The 21,096-nt window shown below is 37.2% G+C and overlaps 2 protein-coding genes across 2 annotated transcripts in view; both read right to left on the bottom strand.

The window, feature by feature from the left end:
- The window catches only part of LOC144452074 (uncharacterized), a 53,717-nt gene extending 48,288 nt beyond the window's left edge, over positions 1-5,429 (bottom strand). Inside the window, exons 1-9 of the mRNA XM_078143085.1 lie at positions 5,288-5,429; positions 5,013-5,144; positions 4,362-4,562; positions 3,664-3,873; positions 3,001-3,387; positions 2,034-2,183; positions 1,193-1,345; positions 832-1,029; positions 272-415 (exon numbers count right to left, since the gene is read on the bottom strand). Of these exons, the coding sequence (XP_077999211.1) occupies positions 272-415; positions 832-1,029; positions 1,193-1,345; positions 2,034-2,183; positions 3,001-3,387; positions 3,664-3,873; positions 4,362-4,562; positions 5,013-5,144; positions 5,288-5,429 (1,717 nt within the window). The remainder of the gene's footprint in view (positions 1-271; positions 416-831; positions 1,030-1,192; positions 1,346-2,033; positions 2,184-3,000; positions 3,388-3,663; positions 3,874-4,361; positions 4,563-5,012; positions 5,145-5,287) is intronic.
- A 66-nt stretch (positions 5,430-5,495) lies between these two features.
- Positions 5,496-21,096, bottom strand: part of LOC144452073 (uncharacterized) — a 35,104-nt gene continuing 19,503 nt past the window's right edge. Inside the window, exons 14-30 of the mRNA XM_078143084.1 lie at positions 19,822-19,971; positions 19,101-19,169; positions 18,318-18,458; positions 17,357-17,515; positions 16,534-16,689; positions 16,049-16,252; positions 15,366-15,566; positions 14,457-14,666; positions 13,932-14,144; positions 13,135-13,332; positions 12,542-12,739; positions 11,243-11,500; positions 9,387-9,530; positions 8,868-9,065; positions 7,585-7,770; positions 6,623-6,823; positions 5,496-5,758 (exon numbers count right to left, since the gene is read on the bottom strand). Coding sequence (XP_077999210.1) covers positions 5,496-5,758; positions 6,623-6,823; positions 7,585-7,770; positions 8,868-9,065; positions 9,387-9,530; positions 11,243-11,500; positions 12,542-12,739; positions 13,135-13,332; positions 13,932-14,144; positions 14,457-14,666; positions 15,366-15,566; positions 16,049-16,252; positions 16,534-16,689; positions 17,357-17,515; positions 18,318-18,458; positions 19,101-19,169; positions 19,822-19,971 — 3,149 coding nt within the window. The remainder of the gene's footprint in view (positions 5,759-6,622; positions 6,824-7,584; positions 7,771-8,867; positions 9,066-9,386; positions 9,531-11,242; positions 11,501-12,541; positions 12,740-13,134; positions 13,333-13,931; positions 14,145-14,456; positions 14,667-15,365; positions 15,567-16,048; positions 16,253-16,533; positions 16,690-17,356; positions 17,516-18,317; positions 18,459-19,100; positions 19,170-19,821; positions 19,972-21,096) is intronic.

Here is a 21,096-nt window from a genome sequence, read left to right as displayed (position 1 = left end):
CACATGAAATTATACAACTCATAACACTTAAGTCAAGCAATTGGAACAGTATACTTTTATGCTTAATCTGAACACTATAAATGACTGTGGGACACAGTGCAATCACTTTACTTGGGTGTCATGGGCTGTAACTATTGATTGGTCAATAAGTTGTAGGACTATACACTTTTTGGTCATGTGAGGGCGTGCTACATACAATGAAATATAAACCCTTGCTACTTCAAGAATCTCTTTGACTGTCTACAATTAGTGTGCTATTCTAAATACTCACTTGGTTTTCTACAACCACAGACTTCACATCCAACAGCGTTAGTTGCATAGCCATTGCTACAAGTCACAGTGCATGTGTCTGGAGTGATGGGTTTACAGAAGACAGAACTGACAACTGGCGACATCATATTCATGGAAGGCATCACTGTATGATAAATATGCATTAAGTATTATATCAAAATATGACAGAAAATGTACTAAAGCATCTTTCAATCAATCAATCGATCGATCGATCTTACACTTGCAGATATGAACATAATACGGTATTTATTACTTGCACCCACCTGGTTTCTTACACTCGCTGATATGAACATAGTACTGTACACTTGCGCAATTGTACCCACCTGGTTTCCTACACTTGCAGATGTGAATATAGTACTGTACACTTGTGCAATTGCACCCACCTGGTCTCTTACACTTGCAGATATCGAACATAGTACTGTACGCTTGTACCCACCTAGTTTCTTACACTTACAGATATGAACATAGCACTGTACACTTGTACCCACCTGGTTTCTTACAATTACAGATATGAACATAGCACTGTACACTTGTACCCACCTGGTTTCTTACACTTGCAGATATCACATCCTTGATTGTCAGTAGCAAAGGTGTATGGACAGTAAAGGTCACAGTTCACGGGATTGCATCTATTCTCTGGCTTCTTACATTTACAGATTTCACAGCCATCGACATCAGTGGCGTAACCCTCAATACAGATCTTGGTACAAGTAGTTGATAATGATTGGCAGATGGTGGCTGTAAGAAATGAACATTACCAGGAGTTTTTTATGGGTGCTTTTACTTCATTTTCGCTGCACTATATCACAATTTTGTCTTACAGATTTCCCAACTAAGAAAGTTGCTATTGTCATGTCAGAGCAAAAACTGCTTGTTACTGGTTTGATGAGAATGTACTCACTGTCTACATCAGGTACAACACATCGCAGACCACATCCTGTGTTGCAGCACTTGTTGTTACCAGTGCAGTCAGAATCTTCGGTGCAGATGTCGACAACGTGTTGACAGACGTCCAGGTCACGTTTTTGGACAAATGGACAGGTACCAATCTTGGCTGCAAAGAACAGAATTGGAAAGGGTTATGATGTTATCACTTAGACAGATACCTTTTCCTCATTAACTTGCAGTTCTGTGACTGTGTGCGAGTTTAGGTCATAACCTCGTACGAGGTAAGTGAGAGGACACCAGGCCTCGCAGTCTCCTACAATTTGTTCCTAACATTACGAATAATCTGTGAGGTTACTGAAATGTCAGTTATCCTGCAATTCTTTTCATTTCTCACAATAACTCACAGTTAGCATGCAACTTGTAACTTTATCATATTTCTCCTTTTTTCAAAATAGTGCCACCACAGGTGATTAAGGTTCAGATATCCAATCTAGTCAAAGTTGGTAGCTAAGTGCAAAATTCACTGGCCAGGGGTTGAAAATTAAATTTGTATTGTTCTCAAGTTTATGACAGTACACGTATATGGTGGAAGAGGACCTGTTACACATACTAAATATATATGTAGAAATCCATATCCATTGGGACAACACTTGTTAACATTTGAGATTGTACGTATGGCGAGGGGGAGAGGGGTGGAGGAAGGGTAAAGAGGATAGAATTGGGGATGTTAAACTTACTTGGGTTTGTTTTGGCATATACTGGAATCCACAGCCATTGGAGCAGCACTTCCTATCATTCAAGATTGGAGAGGGGGAGGGGGAGGGGGTACAAAAAGGTAGGGAAGTTAAACTTACTTGGGTTCATTGGTGGCATACACTGGAATCCACATCCATTGGAGCAGCACTTGTTATCATTAGGACAGTCTGTATCAACAGTACAGTGAGTCATACACACACCAAAGTTCCATCCATAGGGAGACATATTAGGACATTCACCAGATTTAGCTGTAATGTAAACAAGAATATAGGATTAACCACAGGGAGCAGGGACCATACAATCCAACATTTACCAAATTTGGCTGCAATGTCAACAGGAATATGGGATTAACCACAGGGAGAAGGGAACATATAATCTAGTATTTCATTTATTTATTCATTTTTTCTCTTTCCTTTCTTTCTTTTTTTTTCTTTCTTTCTTTATAAAATGAATAACATCTAGTCTTCTGTTTTGATTGACCGTTCTCTTTTAACCTGAAAATTTAAGACAGTTTAATTGATCCCTCTTCTACTCCAACAAAAGCTTCTCTAAATGAAACATCTCCAAGGCAAAACAAAAATTGTTCCTGGTCAGGACAGTTTCACGGATCTGCAGACTGCATGGGCTGGACAAACACACACAAAAACTGATGCGAGGGTATTTAAGTGATGCGTGCGCTGAACACAAACCATTTAAAAAAAATTTTTGGCCTAAAGTTATAATTACTATGGTATTAGTTACACTGAAAATTTACCTAGCTTTGAGGTATGTAAAGGTGGAAAAATTGCCAAAGTGCTCGATAAAGTGCTCGATTGAGCACTTTGCACAAAACTACAAACTGCGCATCAAACTGAGCACTTTATCGAGCACTTTACCACTTTCGGTACCCTTTAGATACCTGTAGCTTTGTAACTTTTTGGGTGATTGTCAAAACACTAGATAAACTTTCTATCATATGCTGGTTAGATGTAAGGTGCACCAATGAAACTTATAAATATGACTCAGTCTACTAACATATGGAAATTTATTACCCCGCCATGATTGTAAAATAACTGTCTCTCTTACTTGTGCCCGTCAGCATGCTAGTAGTAGTTGTCATGGTAACACCCATGGGTGTGATTCTATGTGTGTCCACCATCTTGTTCTTGTTGACTTTATTGGGTGGTCTACAGACCATACTACATCCTCCGTCAGTACAACATTTCCAGTCAGTCACACAGTCCAGGTCAGTGACACATTCAGTTGTACAGGTGGTACGGAGAGGAGTTGTCAGTGGATTGGTTGCTGGACATACACCTGGTTTTTCTACTATCCAGGGAGCCATACAAGTATGAACCATGCCGTTGTAACAACATTTCGTCCTTCCTGGACAATCGGTGTCGGAGGAGCAAGTATCGGTGGTCACCATTTTGGACATGAATGGATTGACGACTGGACATTGGCCAAGTTTGACTGCAGAGAAAACAACATTGATTTTTTTTGGTTTCTAAGACTGGCACTGTTTCACATCATCTCTCATTGACAAATACAATTAAAATGACAAGACCTGAAACAAAATTACAAACTTGCAATCCAGACTGAGCATGCTCAGATGCAAAGGACTATGGGATTGTTTGTAGTTATCAAAGTACCTAATCTGGAGCTACCAATAGAATCAACCTCCTACAATCCATGACTAGATTATTTGTGGTTACAAACCAAAGAATAATTAGAAGCTTCAAGACTCACCTGGATCGCATACAACGTTTGGACAGCACTGGCCGACAGTAGGTATGGTACGACATCCTGGAGACACAGTCATTGGACAGGTTTGGACATTGCACATGAAGACACCACGATTACAAGTGCATGTTGTACAATCATCACGCATCCATGTCTCGCCAGACCTCAAGGTCTTTGTTACACCATCAGTCTCTGCTGTGCATGTCCACTCAGTTGCTGTCAAATCAAGTTATTTATTAGATTATCGAATTGGAACACGACTCACGGAAATAGAGGCATTTCTGCAAACTTTGGGTTCTGGAGAGTCATTTCATGATTTTTATATCACTAACATTATTGCACAATTGCCGAGAAAAAATAACTGAAACTTGTTCCCCATTCATTGTTCAGTGGAAATACTAGTAACTGACAGTCTCTCAATTTGATCTAGACTTACATTCTTAAAAAATAACTGAAACTTGTTCCCCATTCATTGTTCAGTGGAAATACTTTTAACTGATCAGCTCTCAATTTGATCTAGACTTACATTCTTAAAAAATAACTGAAACTTGTTCCCCATTCATTGTTCAGTGGAAATACTTTTAACTGATCGTCTCAATTTAATCCAGACTTAATTTCTTAAAAAATAACTGAAACTTGTTCCCCATTCATTGTTCAGTGGAAGTACTAGTAATGGATAGTCTCTGAATTTGATGTAGACTTACTTGTTGAGAATGGACAAATGATGTCTGGGCAGCATGTGCCAGGTTCAACTCTTGAAGAGAAGACACAGTTTGATGGTGGTAGGGCACACGTCTTGGTGGTGCAGTATTTGTGCCCGTGTTCACATCGGCATGTAGTACAGTCATCATGTGACCACTGCTCACCATTACGGTGTTCAACTCCATTCACAATACAGCTATGCACTAAAAATAACCCAAACATGAAAGTTAATTACAGACTCCATGTGCATATCAAAGAAAACAGCTGATTGAACAATTATGCTAAATAGTTGCAGTAACATTGTCACAGATATGCAAATGAGCAACTTAACAACTTGGTAGCAACACAATTAATTAAAGGCCAACAATTCAATCCAAGGTTCTTGCATTGGTACAATCATACTGGTAATCATGAAACCATAGAGATTTATAGATAAGATCAGTCTATTGTTCATATTCAACTTGTCCACTAGCTCTAGCAGAGAACTGTTTTTTTTTTACACCAGACTGAAGTCCTAAATTCTCACCCTTATACAAACTGGGACTTTTAATTTAACTTGGATGTGAGGGTCCATTCAGCTTCTTTGACCACCAGGTGAGTAGATTGGTGGTGATGATGGTGGATGGTGGGGGTTAACACTCTCATACACTTACCATCATGGCATGTGACTTCTGGGCAGCATTGTCCTGGTACCTGGACTGTATGACATCCTGGACGTAGACTTATCTTAGGACATGTTGTGGTGGTAGGGGTGTGGGTGTGGGTGGGGTTAACACTCTCATACACTTACCATCATGGCATGTAATTTCTGGACAGCACTGTCCTGGTACCTGGACTGTATGACATCCTGGACGTAGACTTATCTTAGGACATGTGGTGATGGTAGGGGTGGGGGTGGGTGATGGGGTTAACACTCTCATACACTTACCATCATGGCATGTGACTTCTGGACAGCATTGTCCTGGAACCTGGACTGTATGACATCCTGGACGTAGACTTATCTTAGGACATATTGTGGTGGTAGGGGTGGGGGTGGGTGATGGTGGTAAATACTCTCGTACACTTACCATCATGGCATGTAACTTCTGGACAGCATTGTCCTGGTACCTGGACTGTATGACATCCTGGACGTAGACTTATCTTAGGACATGTGGTGGTGGTAGGGGTGGGGGTGGGGTCAACACTCTCGTACACTTACCATCATGGCATGTGACTTCTGGGCAGCATTGTCCTGGTACCTGGACTATATGACATCCTGGACGTAGACTTATCTTAGGACATGTGGTGGTGGTACAGATGGTCTTTCCATGAGTACATGTACATGTTGTACAGACATCCTTCTCCCATACATCACCAGTATTCTTTGTCATACCATCAACTTCACATGTATTCTCAGGAGCTGTAAAACAACGTTAAGTTACCAGTCACCCTTGAACATTAAGCTTATGAGTAACATCTGAACTTTAACCTTACTGACAACCTTTGAACTTTTGAACTTTAACCTTACTGACAACTTCCGAACTTGACATCCATGGTAGAAGGGAGTGAAGAGAAAGCCTTAAAGATGTATTCTTTTTTTTCATATTTTGCAAAGTTTGTCCCTGTTTTCTTTGTTTGACTCAAACTGGAGTCTATTGAAGGTGTTAAAGTCATTCTGATTGGCTCATTTTGCTAACTTCCTTCCAAAAATATAATCCCAATTCCTTCCATTTAAGGGAAACCATATTGCAATGAATTCAGCACAATAGATTGATATAGCTATTAAAAATGATGTAGGCTTGGTGTTTCATTCATGGGATATTACAGCTAAAATGATGTAGGCTTGGTGTTTCATTCATGGGACATTACGTTTTTGACACAGAGCTAGACATATTTCAATTCTAGACTAACAATAACAGAGACACAATAAACACAGCAGAATCGTTTGCCCAATCACATTGAACACTGATAAGCATTGCTATTCTTTCACAGTACAGTAAAAACAGGCTTCTAATGAAAACATTACACATGGACTTGATGATTTTAATGGCTGCAATTGTTTATTTTCTAACTAATAATCAACATTTCAACTTGATTACTTCTACATCCCAACTGTGTACAGCACCTATGTAATTGTTTCTTTTGCATTAGAAGTTGTCTGAGGGTGTATATTAAAGTCATGTTACACGAGTGAAACACCAAGCCAACATCATTTTAGCTGTAATTAAAAAAAAATTCAATCAATGATTCTTAATCTATAAATAAAAATAAAAATCTGACTTACTTGTTTCTGGACAAGTGATTTCTTTACAGCATTTGTTTGGTGTTGTCTCAGTGTTAACATAGGTGCACCCAGACTTTGGCACTGGACACTTGGTTTCGGTACAGAAGAATTCTCCCTTGATACAGTTACATTTATTACATTGGTTCATGTACCAGCTCTCACCATTCAAGTAGACTTTGTTGTTGACTTCACAGCTGTTTGCTGCCAAACAAAAAAGGGATATTTATTGAGAATAAATTATGCACGTTCCAAAACACAAAGTTGAACCTATTCTCACTTAAAATCACAGAAATAAAACGGTCAGAGACTTACATATTTATAAAAAATAAAAGTCAAATTTAGATTAAAAATTAGTCATTTTAAAATCCAAAATGACAACGGAATGTCTATGTTAACTCTATTGGAAAATAAAAGATTATCAACTCTGATATATCATAAAATGATTATCACCAGAGTCACCTCTGTTGATCTCTCACTGGACCATGTTTTCATACATTTGCATGATTCTTGAATACATTTCCTTGAAAGCACAATAGTGAACCCAAAGTTCAAATGATCAGACAAATCACCTATGGAGGTCGTTCATTCTCATGTGTTGCCCCCAAACTATGGAACTCTTTGTCACTTGACATTCGCCAAGCCTCCAGCCTGGATAGTTTCAAAACAAAACTGAAGACTTATTTGTTCACCAAGTGTGCTGTAGCCATTCAGCGTTACTGAGCAGAACATTGCTTGGGAAATCGGCGCTATAGAAATTTGATTGATTGATTGATTGATTTATTTATTGATCAGGAAAAAGCTTCGTTGTTTACAAAGTTTGGATACATTTAAAGATTTCTGATTTTCAGGAAAATTGCTTCCCAAGGCACAATCTACTTTTAATAGCAAACACAATTATGTCCCTTTTTAAAACGACGGGGACAAGAATAAATTTAGAACATCTGTCTCAAGAAAACACTTACGTTCTTTGCAGACTTTTTCTGGGCAGCATTTACCAGGTACATAGACTGGTCTGCAGCCTGGTACATTGGTGGTAGGACATATTTGGTTATTGCATACGGTTTCTCCATCCATACAGTTACATGTAGTGCAGCTATCTACAACCCATGTACTTCCATCTGGGTAGACCTTGTTGTTGTCAGTGCAGGCTGTAACAGTCAAAAACACAAAGTTTAGAAACACTGCATAATATTTGCGTTGTTAGGGGAATCCCCTTGACTAGAAACAAACACACATTGCAAGACAACCCTCCTTATTGTCCATGTAACTGACAAGATTCCAAAATATCAAGTGGCCACATTTAAAGGGAAGCACCAGTCCATAGTTATGGAGGGTCATCTCAAGATTTCACATCACATAAATATTGTGCAATTGCCAACAAACACCAATTTGAAACTGTGCTTCACCTATGCTGTTCTCATACTGGACCACTGTTGTCTCATGGAACGTTATAAGCAGACACACAATTTTATTAGATGCACACCAAATATTCATGACTTCCGAGTGTTTAGTACCTTTAGGTAAATAGTCATGAATATTCAGTGTGCATCTTATAAATATGCATATCTGCTAATAATGATGCAACAGCAGACCGATGCTAGAACAATAGAGGTGAAAAAAAAGTTTCAATTTATTGTTTTTTGACAATCGAGCATAATTTAATATATGATGCAGAATAAGTTTATGAAAATACATCATTCTATTTCCAGGAGTGGTGTTCCACTTTATCAACAGTTGCAATACTTAGGGGTATTCCATGAAGTATTAAGGTACAAATAGAAGGTGACTGTTGGACAAATTTTGTTTTTGTCATCAGTGCAGGCTAGTAACAGTCCAAACTGCCATGTAAAGTATTACACAGACCATATGTATATTTGCCTTAATATCTCAGGGTTTCACTGGTATTACTAGCGGGTTTAGAACCATACCAATGTGAACAAGGTTCATGACACTGGCCAGTTTTTATGAACTAAACTTACTTATTGTGTATTGAGTTTTGCAGACTACTTCACTGCAGCACTGATTGGTTTTAGAGTACCTAACATATTCCACAGAAGTATTCGCTTGAAATATGGCTTGTGGCACTGGCTTAGGTTATATGTTATGATAATTATGCACTTACTTGTATGGAGTTACTTCACTGCAGACTGTCCAAGACTAGTTTGAGGGTACCTAATATACTACACAAGTAGTGAACATAACTTGTGACACTGGCCCGCTGTTATAGGTCATGAAATAAACTTACTTGTTGTGTATGGAGTTTTGCAGACTACTTCACCACAGCACTGTCCAGTGATTGGCTTAACTGTACAACCAGATGGTACTTCAGGACACCTGGTCTCGGTGCAGATTGATTGGTCGTTGACACATTCACAGACAGTACATTGGTCCTTGTACCAGATATCACCATTGCTACGCTTAATGCCAACAGAGTCAACGCAACCTGAAAAATTTTAATGTACAGTTGAATATTAATCATTTCAATTTTTTGAAAAAATAGATTTGGTCAATTAGTTATTAATGGTACTACTACTATTGTAACCACATACATTTCTTGAGGTTCCAAGTGATGAAAACCTTGCCACACTATTTGACAATGTATTTGACAATGTATTTGACAATGTATTTGACACAGTATTTGCACTGTACTTGATACTGTATTTGACAATGTATTTGACAATGTATTTGACAATGTATTTGACTATTTGACACTTTACTTGATACTGTATTTCACACTGTATTTGACACAGTATTTGACACTGACCTTCAAGGATGGGTTTAGTACAAGTCATTCCACAGCCATTGTAGCAGCATTTAGAGTTGCTGGTACAGTCCGTATCAACATCACACTCAGTGAGGCAAGAACCGATATTGTGGACGTCAGGAATCGGACAGATCCCATATTTCTCTGTGAAAAATGAAACAAAACATTCAAATAACATCGATATAAGAAACATGAAACACAGTTTCCTCGCCAAAGCACTTCAGTGTCTATGTCACTGACTCCATCAGAGCTGATATTTTACCATGAAAGTAGAAATGCAACTGCAACTGTAAGTCGGCATTTCTCCATTTTCATTTGAAATGTTGAATTTATGAATGAAAGAATGCAAGAATGAATAAATGAACGAATGAACAATCTGTTACATAACCCAAAAATTGTTTTGATATGAATGTATAGCCACCAAACCAAAATATCGTATATGGTAGAAGTAAAAAATCAACTTCTATTGAATAAATAGATAGCAAATTTAAAAGCAATTTTAATACACAAAACATTTCTCTCAAAGCATGAAAAGATTAACAGTAAGAGCCGATTGCAAAATGTCGCACAAGCTCAACAAATGAACATCGTTTAAGTGACACAGTATATAACTAAGTAAGATCCAATTTTTTTACTCAGCTCAGTGTACAAAATTATAATTACACAAAACACACTATTCTGAAGCAAATCAGAGCTGACTCAGTTTGATATTTGATGGACTGGATGAAGTGATCACAATGAGACCAGAAAATTGATATTTTGTTGTTGTTTCAATTTACGGGTAACCAAAATACATATATTATGTAATATATTTTTGTCATCAAACATGAATTTCTGGTGAGAGTTGCATGAATTTCTAGACTTAATTCAACATTTTTTTTCAGAAGTTGCGATATTTGTAAGACTATTTCAAGATCTAACAAAAAGTAGCCGCTAAAGACTGTTTTTGTAAACTTTGGGTTCTGGAAAGTCATTCCATGATTTCACATTGCATGAATTTACGCAGTTGTCAAGAAACACAAAACTGAAAGATAGTCATTGTTTTGTGACTACCTCGGCAGTTATCCAATCTTGCCTCATGAGGAGCATACATGCATATGCATTAGATACACACTCAATATTCATGACTCCTAAGTCTTTATTACCTTCAGATAAATAGTCATGAATATTCAGTGTGCATCTAATACATATGTATGTCTGCTAAAACCCATGATGCTATGTTGGATCACTGTTATAAGACAGTCAAAGAACAAGGAATTTGAAACAAGTTTCAATTTGGTGCTTCTTGGCAATTATGCAAATTTTTTGTGATGATAAATCCTGAAATAACTCTCCAGGACCCAAAGTTTATGAGAAAAAAAATTGCTTGCTTTTATTTCCTGGAGTGGTGTTCACCTTTAAAAATACAGGTTGAACAGTATTCCAGGAGTGAGCTGGTCGGTTAAATCTTTTACAATGCAGGGTAAAAGATTACAAATACAGCTAATCAGGCTTAAAATGCATTATTCTAAAAAAGCATGAATTTTATGAATTTAGAATAATTCTTTTGAAAATTATTTGATGAATGTTAATAAGTAGCGCTGAATATGAAATGATTGTTCTACACTACCAAGGCTGAGTGACTATAAACTTTTATTTAGTTAGTGCAATGTTTTTTGAAGTCTCATGCAAGGTTTTTGTTAAAAGTAATAAAGAGTTTTAAATACACGTTAGAATACGTACGCATACGGAAACCAAGTAGTCAGAAAAAGTTGGCAGAATTACCTATGAAAGTTGATTTTTTAGCCGAGACAGTACAAATCCATCCAAGAAAAAAGAAATTGCAATTTTCAGACTTACTTTCAGAAGTAACTTACTTTCTGGGCAGACAATTGTTGGACAGTTGTTGGTGTTGACATCAAGGTCAGTGTCAATGACACGACAGTCAGGTCTGACCTCTGGACAAACATTGACCATACAGGACACACGACCTTTGACACAGGTACATGTTGAGACAGAGGTAGGAACCATCTTTATACTCCATGTGTGCAGATCTTCAATATTGACATCAGGTGTGTTGACAGTAAATGTCTCTCCATCTGTGTATTCCTTGCCTTTATAGTCACACACAAAAGCTGTAAGAGTCGGAAAAGCTGTTTTATATGGAGGTTGGAGAAAATTTCTCAAATTCTAATTTATTTTTTTTAATTTAAATTTTTTTCAAATTTTTTTCAAATTTCAATTTTTATTTTTTTTTAGATTTTAAATTTTTTTTAAATTTTGTTCTGGGGGGGGGGAGGGGTTGTATTAATTAAAGGCCCAGTTTAGATTAGGATTAAAATACAGGTGTGAAAATCAGCTGTTGCCTGGCACAGCTATAGAAAAAGTTGGTCCAAACCAAAAGAAATGATTCTATGTAATCCTTATGTGTCCAGTGATAACACTGATGAGAGAACCTGGGATTGAATTATGGCCCTTTAAACCCTGTAATAACTCAATCCCATTTTCTCTCATGTGTTTTATCATATAAGTGACACCAACGATTTACAACAGTTGGTTTAGAAATTCCTTCCAGTTATTAAAAGTGGGTTGCTTTTAGGGAGTGCAGACCACTTGAGTAGGGGGGAGGGGAAGGGGGTGAGGGTAGGATGTTACTAGGTCTAAGAGGTACTATAGCTACACAGAACATTGTATTCAAAGGGGTAACCTATCACATAATGTTTCTCACAAACGACAAATTAGTAATTGCACACCTTCCTTGTGGACCGCACTACCATTTGATATTCATAGCACTAAGACTTCATATGTTCAAAAGTGGGTTGAAGATGTATCTGTTTAGATAGTATCTGATGTAATGGTTTTATGTTCCCAGGGTCGCTGCAGGACAGTCGACTCTCTCTTTTAATATTTGATGCTCTTTTAACAAGTAATTTGCTTTACTCTACTAGCTTTCTCCTGAATTTTTAATTTGAAAGAACTTTTAACCAGCAATTTTGTATGTCATTTGTAAAAACCTTCTTCTGAGACATTTTATTGGTGAGTTTTTTTCAGTGTTTTCGGAGCTGTTGTATTATTTTTTCATTTTTAGTAGTTAGTTTGTTGTACAATGTGCTGAGACATAGTGTAGTGTGTTTCTTTAAGAATTAAAATACTAAATAAATAATTAATTGACTTACATGATCCACGGCAGACTTTCATGGGGCAGCACTGTCCATCTTGGTAGACGATATGACATCCTGGTGAGGGTGTTACAGTTGGACATTCAATGGGAGTACATGTCGTCAAACCATTATGACAAGTACAGACATCACAGTCATTCTCCAACCATGTCTCTCCGTCAGTATGCCATACACCAGTACTGTTACACATTGGAACTGAAACACAGAAATTGACAGGGGGTGTCACAGTATAACTATTATAGTATAAAGTATTCGTCGTAGGACTTGGGGATTACAATGTCCCTACTATGAGATATAGTCACAGTGGTCATCATGGGACAGGGGGGTGTCACAGTGCACTTATCTTAAGATAGTTAAATCATCAAGAGATGGGGTGTCACAGTTGACCCACCATAACATAGGGGAGGCATCATGGGACAGGGGGTGTTACAGTGTATCTAACTCAAGGTATTCATCACTGGACAAGGGAGTCAGAGTGTTTACCATAAAATAATGTTGTCAACATGGGAATGGGACAGGGGGTGTCATAATGTACCTACTGTACAATAAACGTATTCGTTATGGGACAGGGGGTGTCACAGTGTACCTACCATGGTGGTATGTTGGACATGTGATTTCAGGACAGCATTGACCCTCAGTAAATCTAGCAGTGCACCCGGGACCAGTCGGTGGACAGTTCGTCACCATACAGTCAATCTCTCCCTTCTTACAAGAACAGGTGGTGCATGTATCAGGGTGCCAAGTTTCTTCATCGTTATGGGTCTCACCATTCATAGTGCAGGTATGTTCTGTGTGGTAATTGAGGGGACATGATTCAAATTACAATACATAGTGCAAAGGTCATAAGATGTGTTGAAATTTGTAACTAAATATTGGAATAACATTCTGATATTATAATGTTCTATATGTATATATTTCTTTATGGCTGATCATTTCATAAATTTCATTTTCTTGGAGTTTCCTAGAAAATATTGAACTTTTACAGACTTTTCAAGAAGTGGTTTGAAATTTATAAACTTTCTAGAACTATCCAGAAGTTCTATGAATACTGTTACCTCAGTGATGACCTATGACATTTGAGGTGACCTTTGACCAGACATACTGAAAACATTTATGATCCAAGACTAAAAATAACTTGCTAATAATTTGACAATAACCCTTTTTAGTTTTGCTGAGGGCGGTATAAGTACTAAGTAGGTAAAATGTACCCAAGTTCCCGAATAAAATTGCCCGAGTTCCCAACCAAAATTAAAATACAGGATAAATCTATTAAGTTTAAAATTAATTTTACCTGCCACCCCCCCCCCCCTCCTTCTGATAGATATAACATTGACAGAATACATTGCTGACCCTTGACCTATGACCCTTGAGATGACCTGTGACGTACCAGTATTGCAGACAAGTTCGGGACAAGATTTTCCTTCAACGAAGACACGAGTACATCCCTCCAGGATTGGGTTATCAAAGGAAGGGCAATCAGTAATCATCAGAACGTCACAGTCATTATAACCATCGTCACATTCACATACTGTCATCTCTTTCCTCCATTTACTGCCGTGACCATAGATTCTACCGTCCATGGAACAGCTACTCTTGCCAGCTGGTGGAAATAAATTCAATTCAATTCAATTCAACGTCGCATGAGTGAAACACCAAGCCAACATCATTTCTACAGTAAGAATGAATTTGTATTGGGGTCTTAAATTGAGAAGATGCTGAAAAGCAAACGTGACATTTTGGAAAGTTTTGGAAAACCCAAACGATTAAAGCAAATGTTGCTAAGCTTCTGTTTGTCTTTGTACATGAAAATAATTTACTAAAGTTCTTTACCTTGGAACTTCTAGACTAAAGATGACTTTTGAACCAAAAAAATTATACACAAAAATAAAACCAAATCACAAATTTTACTAACTTGGAAGTTCTGGACTGCAGACGACATCTGGACAACATTGACCTCTGACCTCTTCAAAGTAGCATCCTACAGGAAAGTTTGTAATCTTAGGACACATCTCCTCGTCACTTGTACATGTCACTTCGTTGTTGCGACATGAGCAGCTTGTACAGGAATCGGTGTACCACATGTCGTTCTCGTAACGGTAATTGCCTTCATGGTCAACGCAACCTACGACAGAGAAATTGAGAGAAAATCAGAAAGTTTAATATTTCTTTCATGGCATGGATGCATATCTGTACCAATTGTACAAATATTAAGGCTGCACTAGCTGCAACTGTACCTTTTTTAAAAAAAATGATCGTTAGGTACAATAATATACTCAAAACATCATACACCCTGAACAGTATTGAATCATCCTGTAGGTAAATATATTTTTGTATCTGCACATATAGTATGGGCTCAATAAATCCAATCAAATTTATTTTTGGGTCCACACCCAAAAAACAGCACCACAATTTCAACCATGCTATCAGTGTCTGTATTTTGTGTTATGTAATTTCACACAAAAAAATGTTGTGTGAGACATACAAACTGTCTAATTGAAACTCTATAGTCACTCTGGTTTGGTAGTAATTGAAACTCTATAGTCACTCTGGTTTGGTTGTAATTGAAACTCTATAGTCACTCTGGTTTGGTAGTAATTGAAACTCTATAGTCACTCTGGTTTGGTAGTAATTGAAACTCTATGGTCAATCTGGTTTGGTAGTAATTGAAACTATATAGTCACTCTGGTTTGGTAGTAATTGAAACTCTATAGTCACTCTGGTTTGGTAGTAAAACAAGCTAAACTGATGATCAGAAATATATTATAGCCGATCAGTATCAGTATTTTCATCAAAATGAACACCATGGTTGTATTATACTTACGATCTTCACAAACAACTTCTGGGCAGCATCGTTGTGGCATTTCAACCACTTTACAGCCTGGCTTGTTGACAGTCATGTCTGTAGAACAGGTGTATTCAGAACACCAGGTTTCACCATCTTCACAAGTGCACGCTGTGCAGGTGTCTGGGTGCCATGTTTCTCCATGTACACGGTGAGTTCCATCGTGCATTTCACATCTCACTGTGGAGAACAAACATTAACAGCTGAAAAATTGACGCAGTAGCACAATTTGTTTTACTATTGTCCATATATAACAGCACTTTCCAACTCTATGTTCAAAGCACTTTACAATTATTACTCCTGGCTCGGATCTATAGTGGCACAACAGCCCTTTATACTTCCTCAACTCCCTGGGGAGCATACAATCCATTGCAGCCTTTATAAGCGCATAGGATTAAATCATTCACATTCCAACCTCTATCCTACCAGGTCCCTAAGTATACAGCTGGGTTAACTGGGGCACAATTGTGGTTCATATCTTGCCCAAGGACTTTAGCCAATCAGAAACAAACCACTCGGGTTAGTGAACGAGGTGCTACTTAATCACCAAAATGAATATGTGTAGAGTTGATACAGTAATCAATATAAATGTAAAGACACAAATAATCCTGATTGGAATTTTCATTTAAAAGTTGATTTTCGAATTACTTCTAGATACTTACAGAACTCATAGACGGTCTTTTCACATGTGATGGTTGGACAGCACTGTCCTTCCACTGGGTGGGCAACACAGTCATATTCCAGTTCAGGGCATGTGATGGTATTACATTTGGTCTTACCATTCCAACACTTACAGGTAGTACAAGTATCTGGTTGCCAGGTGTCGCCATGGACACGGGTCATTCCATTATACTCACAGGTTTCAGCTAAATAGGCAAAACAACATTAATTTTCAGGTCAATATCTAAAAATATGAAACTTTGTTATTTTGTAAAATACAGAGAAATATACCAACGAATGCTTTATGTCTATCTTAGTTTGTCAATAGTTTACTTTCCATAGTAGTATTACAGCTATCAAACTTACTGGTTTTAGATGTTGGTGTTTTACAAGTCATACCACCACATGGCGTATTACAATAATTTTAGTATGTGTCTATCTTAGTTTGTCGACAGTTTACTTTCCACAGTAATATTATCAAACTTACTGGTTTTAGTTGTTGGTGTCTTGCAAGTCATACCACCACATGGTGTGTTGCAGCATTTCTTTGTTGTACTGCAGTCTTCATCATCAGAACAGACATGTTCAGTTTCACAAGTCTCAAATTCTTCTGGTGTCCATAGAGGGCACTGTCCAACTTTAACTATGAGAGAAATACATTTATCAATATTAACTGAAACATATTAGGTTGATAATTCTGAGTTTAGGACTACCACAAAATAAATGATAGCAGTGTTGCTAGAAGTTGCTAGTTCTTGATATATTTGCCTGAATACATATCATTATAACATCCACGAGCCATTTAGAACAAAAAAAATGGAATATATCGTCACGTCAATGCAGCAAGGTAGCATCTGCTATGCCATTGTATAGGCAGATATGACCTTACTGTACTGATGTGACGATCTACTCTGGCCATTCTATGTTATGACAATGCGTGTCTATGTCACTACAATGCATGTCTACATCACTGGTTCTCTGTGTTCGAAATATGAGTCAAAACGTTCAAAATTAATATTACTTTCCTTGATTTTTCTTTGATATTACTTTATATTATATTATTGGTATAATTATGTTGTTCTCCTAATTTTTCTTCAGCTTGAAAATACTCATGAGCTAAGGGGTTCTGTCACTACTCGTCTATCGACTTGTAGTGACAAGGCCCCTTAGGTCACTCATATTTTCTTTTGATAGAATGAAGAAAAATATTGAAGAATAACATCTAAGTATGTCCATTTGTATCTTCAAAATACCTGTATTCCATACATCCACACAGACAGCATTACAGCCCTGCATACAACATTTCTTACCTGTATTCCAGACATCAACACAGACAGCATTACAGCCCTGCATACAACATTTCCTGCTACCTGGACATTGGTCATCTACTTCGCACTCACGTCTGAAGGCAGATTCTATGCTGCAAATCTCAGAGTTGATCACATTACTGGGACACTGGCCATACTTCACTGTGGAATCAAGATGAAGAAAATGTTAATATGAAATAAGAAAAATTGCCAACATTTGAGGGACTCTTAATCACTTTTGAGCATTAATTCAATAGTTCATTTTCTTATCATTATTATCATTTATTCATTATTTTGTCACTTTCAGATAATGTTTTGCCATGTCACTAATCAAAAAAATAAAACTATATTCAATAAATTCACTTAAAAAAAATTGAATTTGAAAGCAGCCAAACAAAACAATTTGATCATGCAGAGACAACCAGCTCAATCAGCTAAAAATAGTTCAAACCGGTTCAATCCAATCCAGATCACACTAGTTCAAAGAGGCTAATCTGAAAATAAGACTTGAATCTACTTGAGATCATTTCTAATGTTATGCAGCTTATCAGTTAGATCCAGTTGACACTATAGTTCAATCGGCTACAGCTAGTTCAAACAGGTTCAAACTGGTTCAATCCAAATCAATTCCAGTTGACACTAGTTCAATCAGCTACAGCTAGTTCAAACTGGTTCAAACCAGTTCAATCAAGATCAAACCATTTCAATCCAGATCAAACCAGTTCAATCCAGTTCAAACCACTTCAAACCAGTTCAATCCAGATCACATCAGTTATTTTATGGCACTAAAACTTATAATAGTCTTCTAAAACCATTGCTAATCTGAAAACTTTCCAAGAATTTTTGTTGTTATTGCAATCATTGCAAAACACCTTTTTATACACTATATCTTGTTTACGGTACTGAAGAGTCTCTTTTCAGCTATATTTATGTATACTTTATGTTTATTGTTGTATAGCCTTACCCATTGTCACTGGGGAAGTACAGATTTTACCGCAACCATTGCTGCAGCATTTCTTGTTTTCTGTACAGTCAGTATCAGTGGAGCATTCATTTGTATAATCACATGTCAACATAGATGTAGCTGGGCATTTACCATATTTCACTGTTGTATTAATATAAACAAACATGTCAAAATTAATAATCATGACATACATACATACATACATACATACATACATACGTACATACATACATACATACATACATACATACATACATACATACATACATACATACATACATACATACATACATGCATACATACATACATGCATGCATGCATGCATGCATGCATGCATGCATGCATACATACATACATACATACATACATACATACATACATACATACATACATACGCACACACACACGCACGCACATACGCAGGCAGGCAGGCAGGCAGGCAGGCAGGCAGGCAGGCAGGCATACATACATACATACATACATACATACATACATACATACATACATACATACATACATACATACATACATGCATACATATATACAATACATACATACACACACACATACATGTGCACATACCCCCTGCACATTCATTCACCCACCCATCTATCCATCCATCCATCCATCTATCCATCCATCCAGCGGCGTGCCCTCTAATGATAGCCAAATATTGTGTGCGTCAATAGTGCGTCAAATTGGCTTAGGAGCCAGCCAGCCAGCCAGCCAGTCAGCCCAAAAATTACTAGAATAATTATACACTTCGTCATGCATGGTACTTACATGTCTTGTCTACAGTTTCAGATCCTGTCATTACTCCTGTTGTCTTTGTTGTTGTTGTTCCAACATTGGCTGTAGACAAAAGAAAATTTGAAATCGTAAATCATACACTATGACAATGGAAGGTCACAGTCTTTCCAAACAGTTAGCTTGTAGATTTCAAAGGAAGGTCTCTCATGTATGCTTACAAATTTCAAAAACAGATGCCGGTTTCGTAGGAGGATATCTATTTTGCAGGAAGTAAACAACTGTACTAGTCGGAATGACAAAATATTCCATACTATTCCATAGTTGATTCTCCAGTTCCAAGTTGAATTCCCGGTTGATTTGTGAGAAAACATTTTTGTGTTCAATTTTGGATTGTTTTGTCTTCATTTGGCATAAATTCACGATCGTTAAACCAATTAAAGATATATTGACCAGTTTGATATTGAGAGTGATTTTTTAGAATAAAGATTAAACGCCAGCAATGAAGGGAACACCTGTTTTCAATTGTAAATTGTAAAGTACAGTCAGGTGACAACCACCCCCTTGAGTAGTGTATGCAAAATCCTATTTGCATACAGAATACATTGTGTTTGTAAGAGCTGTTTGGAAGCTATTTTTGGCCAATAGTAAAAGAACCAGAAGAGTTAAGTATTGGACCCTCTAGCACCTGGTGATTTTCTATGATTTGAATTTGACCCCCTAGCTACCACCAGAATTAACTTACAGTTATACTTACTCATTGTAGTGGTCATGGGTGTCATGCAGGTTCGTCCACAACCATTGAAACAACATTTAGTGTTGTCATAGCAATCGTTGTCAGAGTAACACTCAGTGGTGCAGGTACCCATGGTATCCAAGGAAACTGCTGGACAACTTCCATGTTTATCTAAGAGTCACAAAATATGAAATAATATAGTCATGAACTATTACTATTACATATTTATTTGCCAGAAGAAAAAGAAAATTGACATATAAATAGAAGAAATGGAATTAGTAATAAGCAAATAAAAATTTACTGTAAACTCCTGACTGGAGCAAAAAATAGTTTGTTCAAACTAATCGGTTTTGTGGTCCAAGGAAAACATATTGTAACAGTAATATATACATATAACATAAACAAAAAAAACTTACTAAATAATGTAAAAAAAAAAAAATAAATAAATAAATAAATATAAAAATTCTTAAATCATAAACATTGTTCATTGAGACTGGCAAGTATCCTGGATGTTACTATTAGAAGTAATAGCAAGAATGTACATAAATTTTAAGGCAAGTAAATAAAGCCTTTAAGGTAACATTTGACTGCCTAACTGACAAGTAAAACTGTACATTATATATGAAGGACTGAGTTGTTGGATTTCATATTAAGCACAAAGTCAATATATTGGTACAGTCTGTAGCACTTCAAAAATGTTTTTCAGTTTTAAAACATGTACTTCTAAGTCTAACTGGGGCACTAACTGGGTTTTTCATCAATATCAGTTAGTATTGTTACATGTAATGACTATGGCATTGTGGGAAATGAAGAATATCAGGAGCTTCACAGATCTCGAGATAAAGCCCAATATGATGCTGAGGCCAATGCTTCATGTCAGTGTACAGCTAGTCTTGGTTACCCAGACTCTCGCCGCTGAGGGCTCTGCCTATGAGACCTCCCCAGGAAGTAGCTTCTGGAACAGTGCATCATGGGAAAACTCCACATCCAACCTTGCGGGCTGAATTATTTGGGTACCTTTGCTACAGATAATCACTTCTCAAGTGACTGATATATATTAATTATAACAAACAGGCCTCATAAGCCCATTTTTTATGCTTGGAAGAAATGTACTGTGTGATTTCCGGTGCGGGGTAGTTGGAACATGGTTTTCCCAGACTCTCGCTTGGGGAGGTCTCATAGGCAGCGCCCCCAGTGGCGAGAGTCTGGGTAACTGAGACTAAAATAAGTGCACAGCAGGCCTCTTCTAATTCAATTTTTATAACTATATTTTAGCAAAGGTCACGTGATGTCGGG

The sequence above is a fragment of the Glandiceps talaboti genome, chromosome 22 (assembly GCF_964340395.1).
Source record: "Glandiceps talaboti chromosome 22, keGlaTala1.1, whole genome shotgun sequence".
NCBI lineage: Eukaryota > Metazoa > Hemichordata > Enteropneusta > Spengelidae > Glandiceps > Glandiceps talaboti.
Note: the sequence above shows the minus strand (reverse complement) of the source record. Positions and strands in the feature narration are given on the sequence as shown.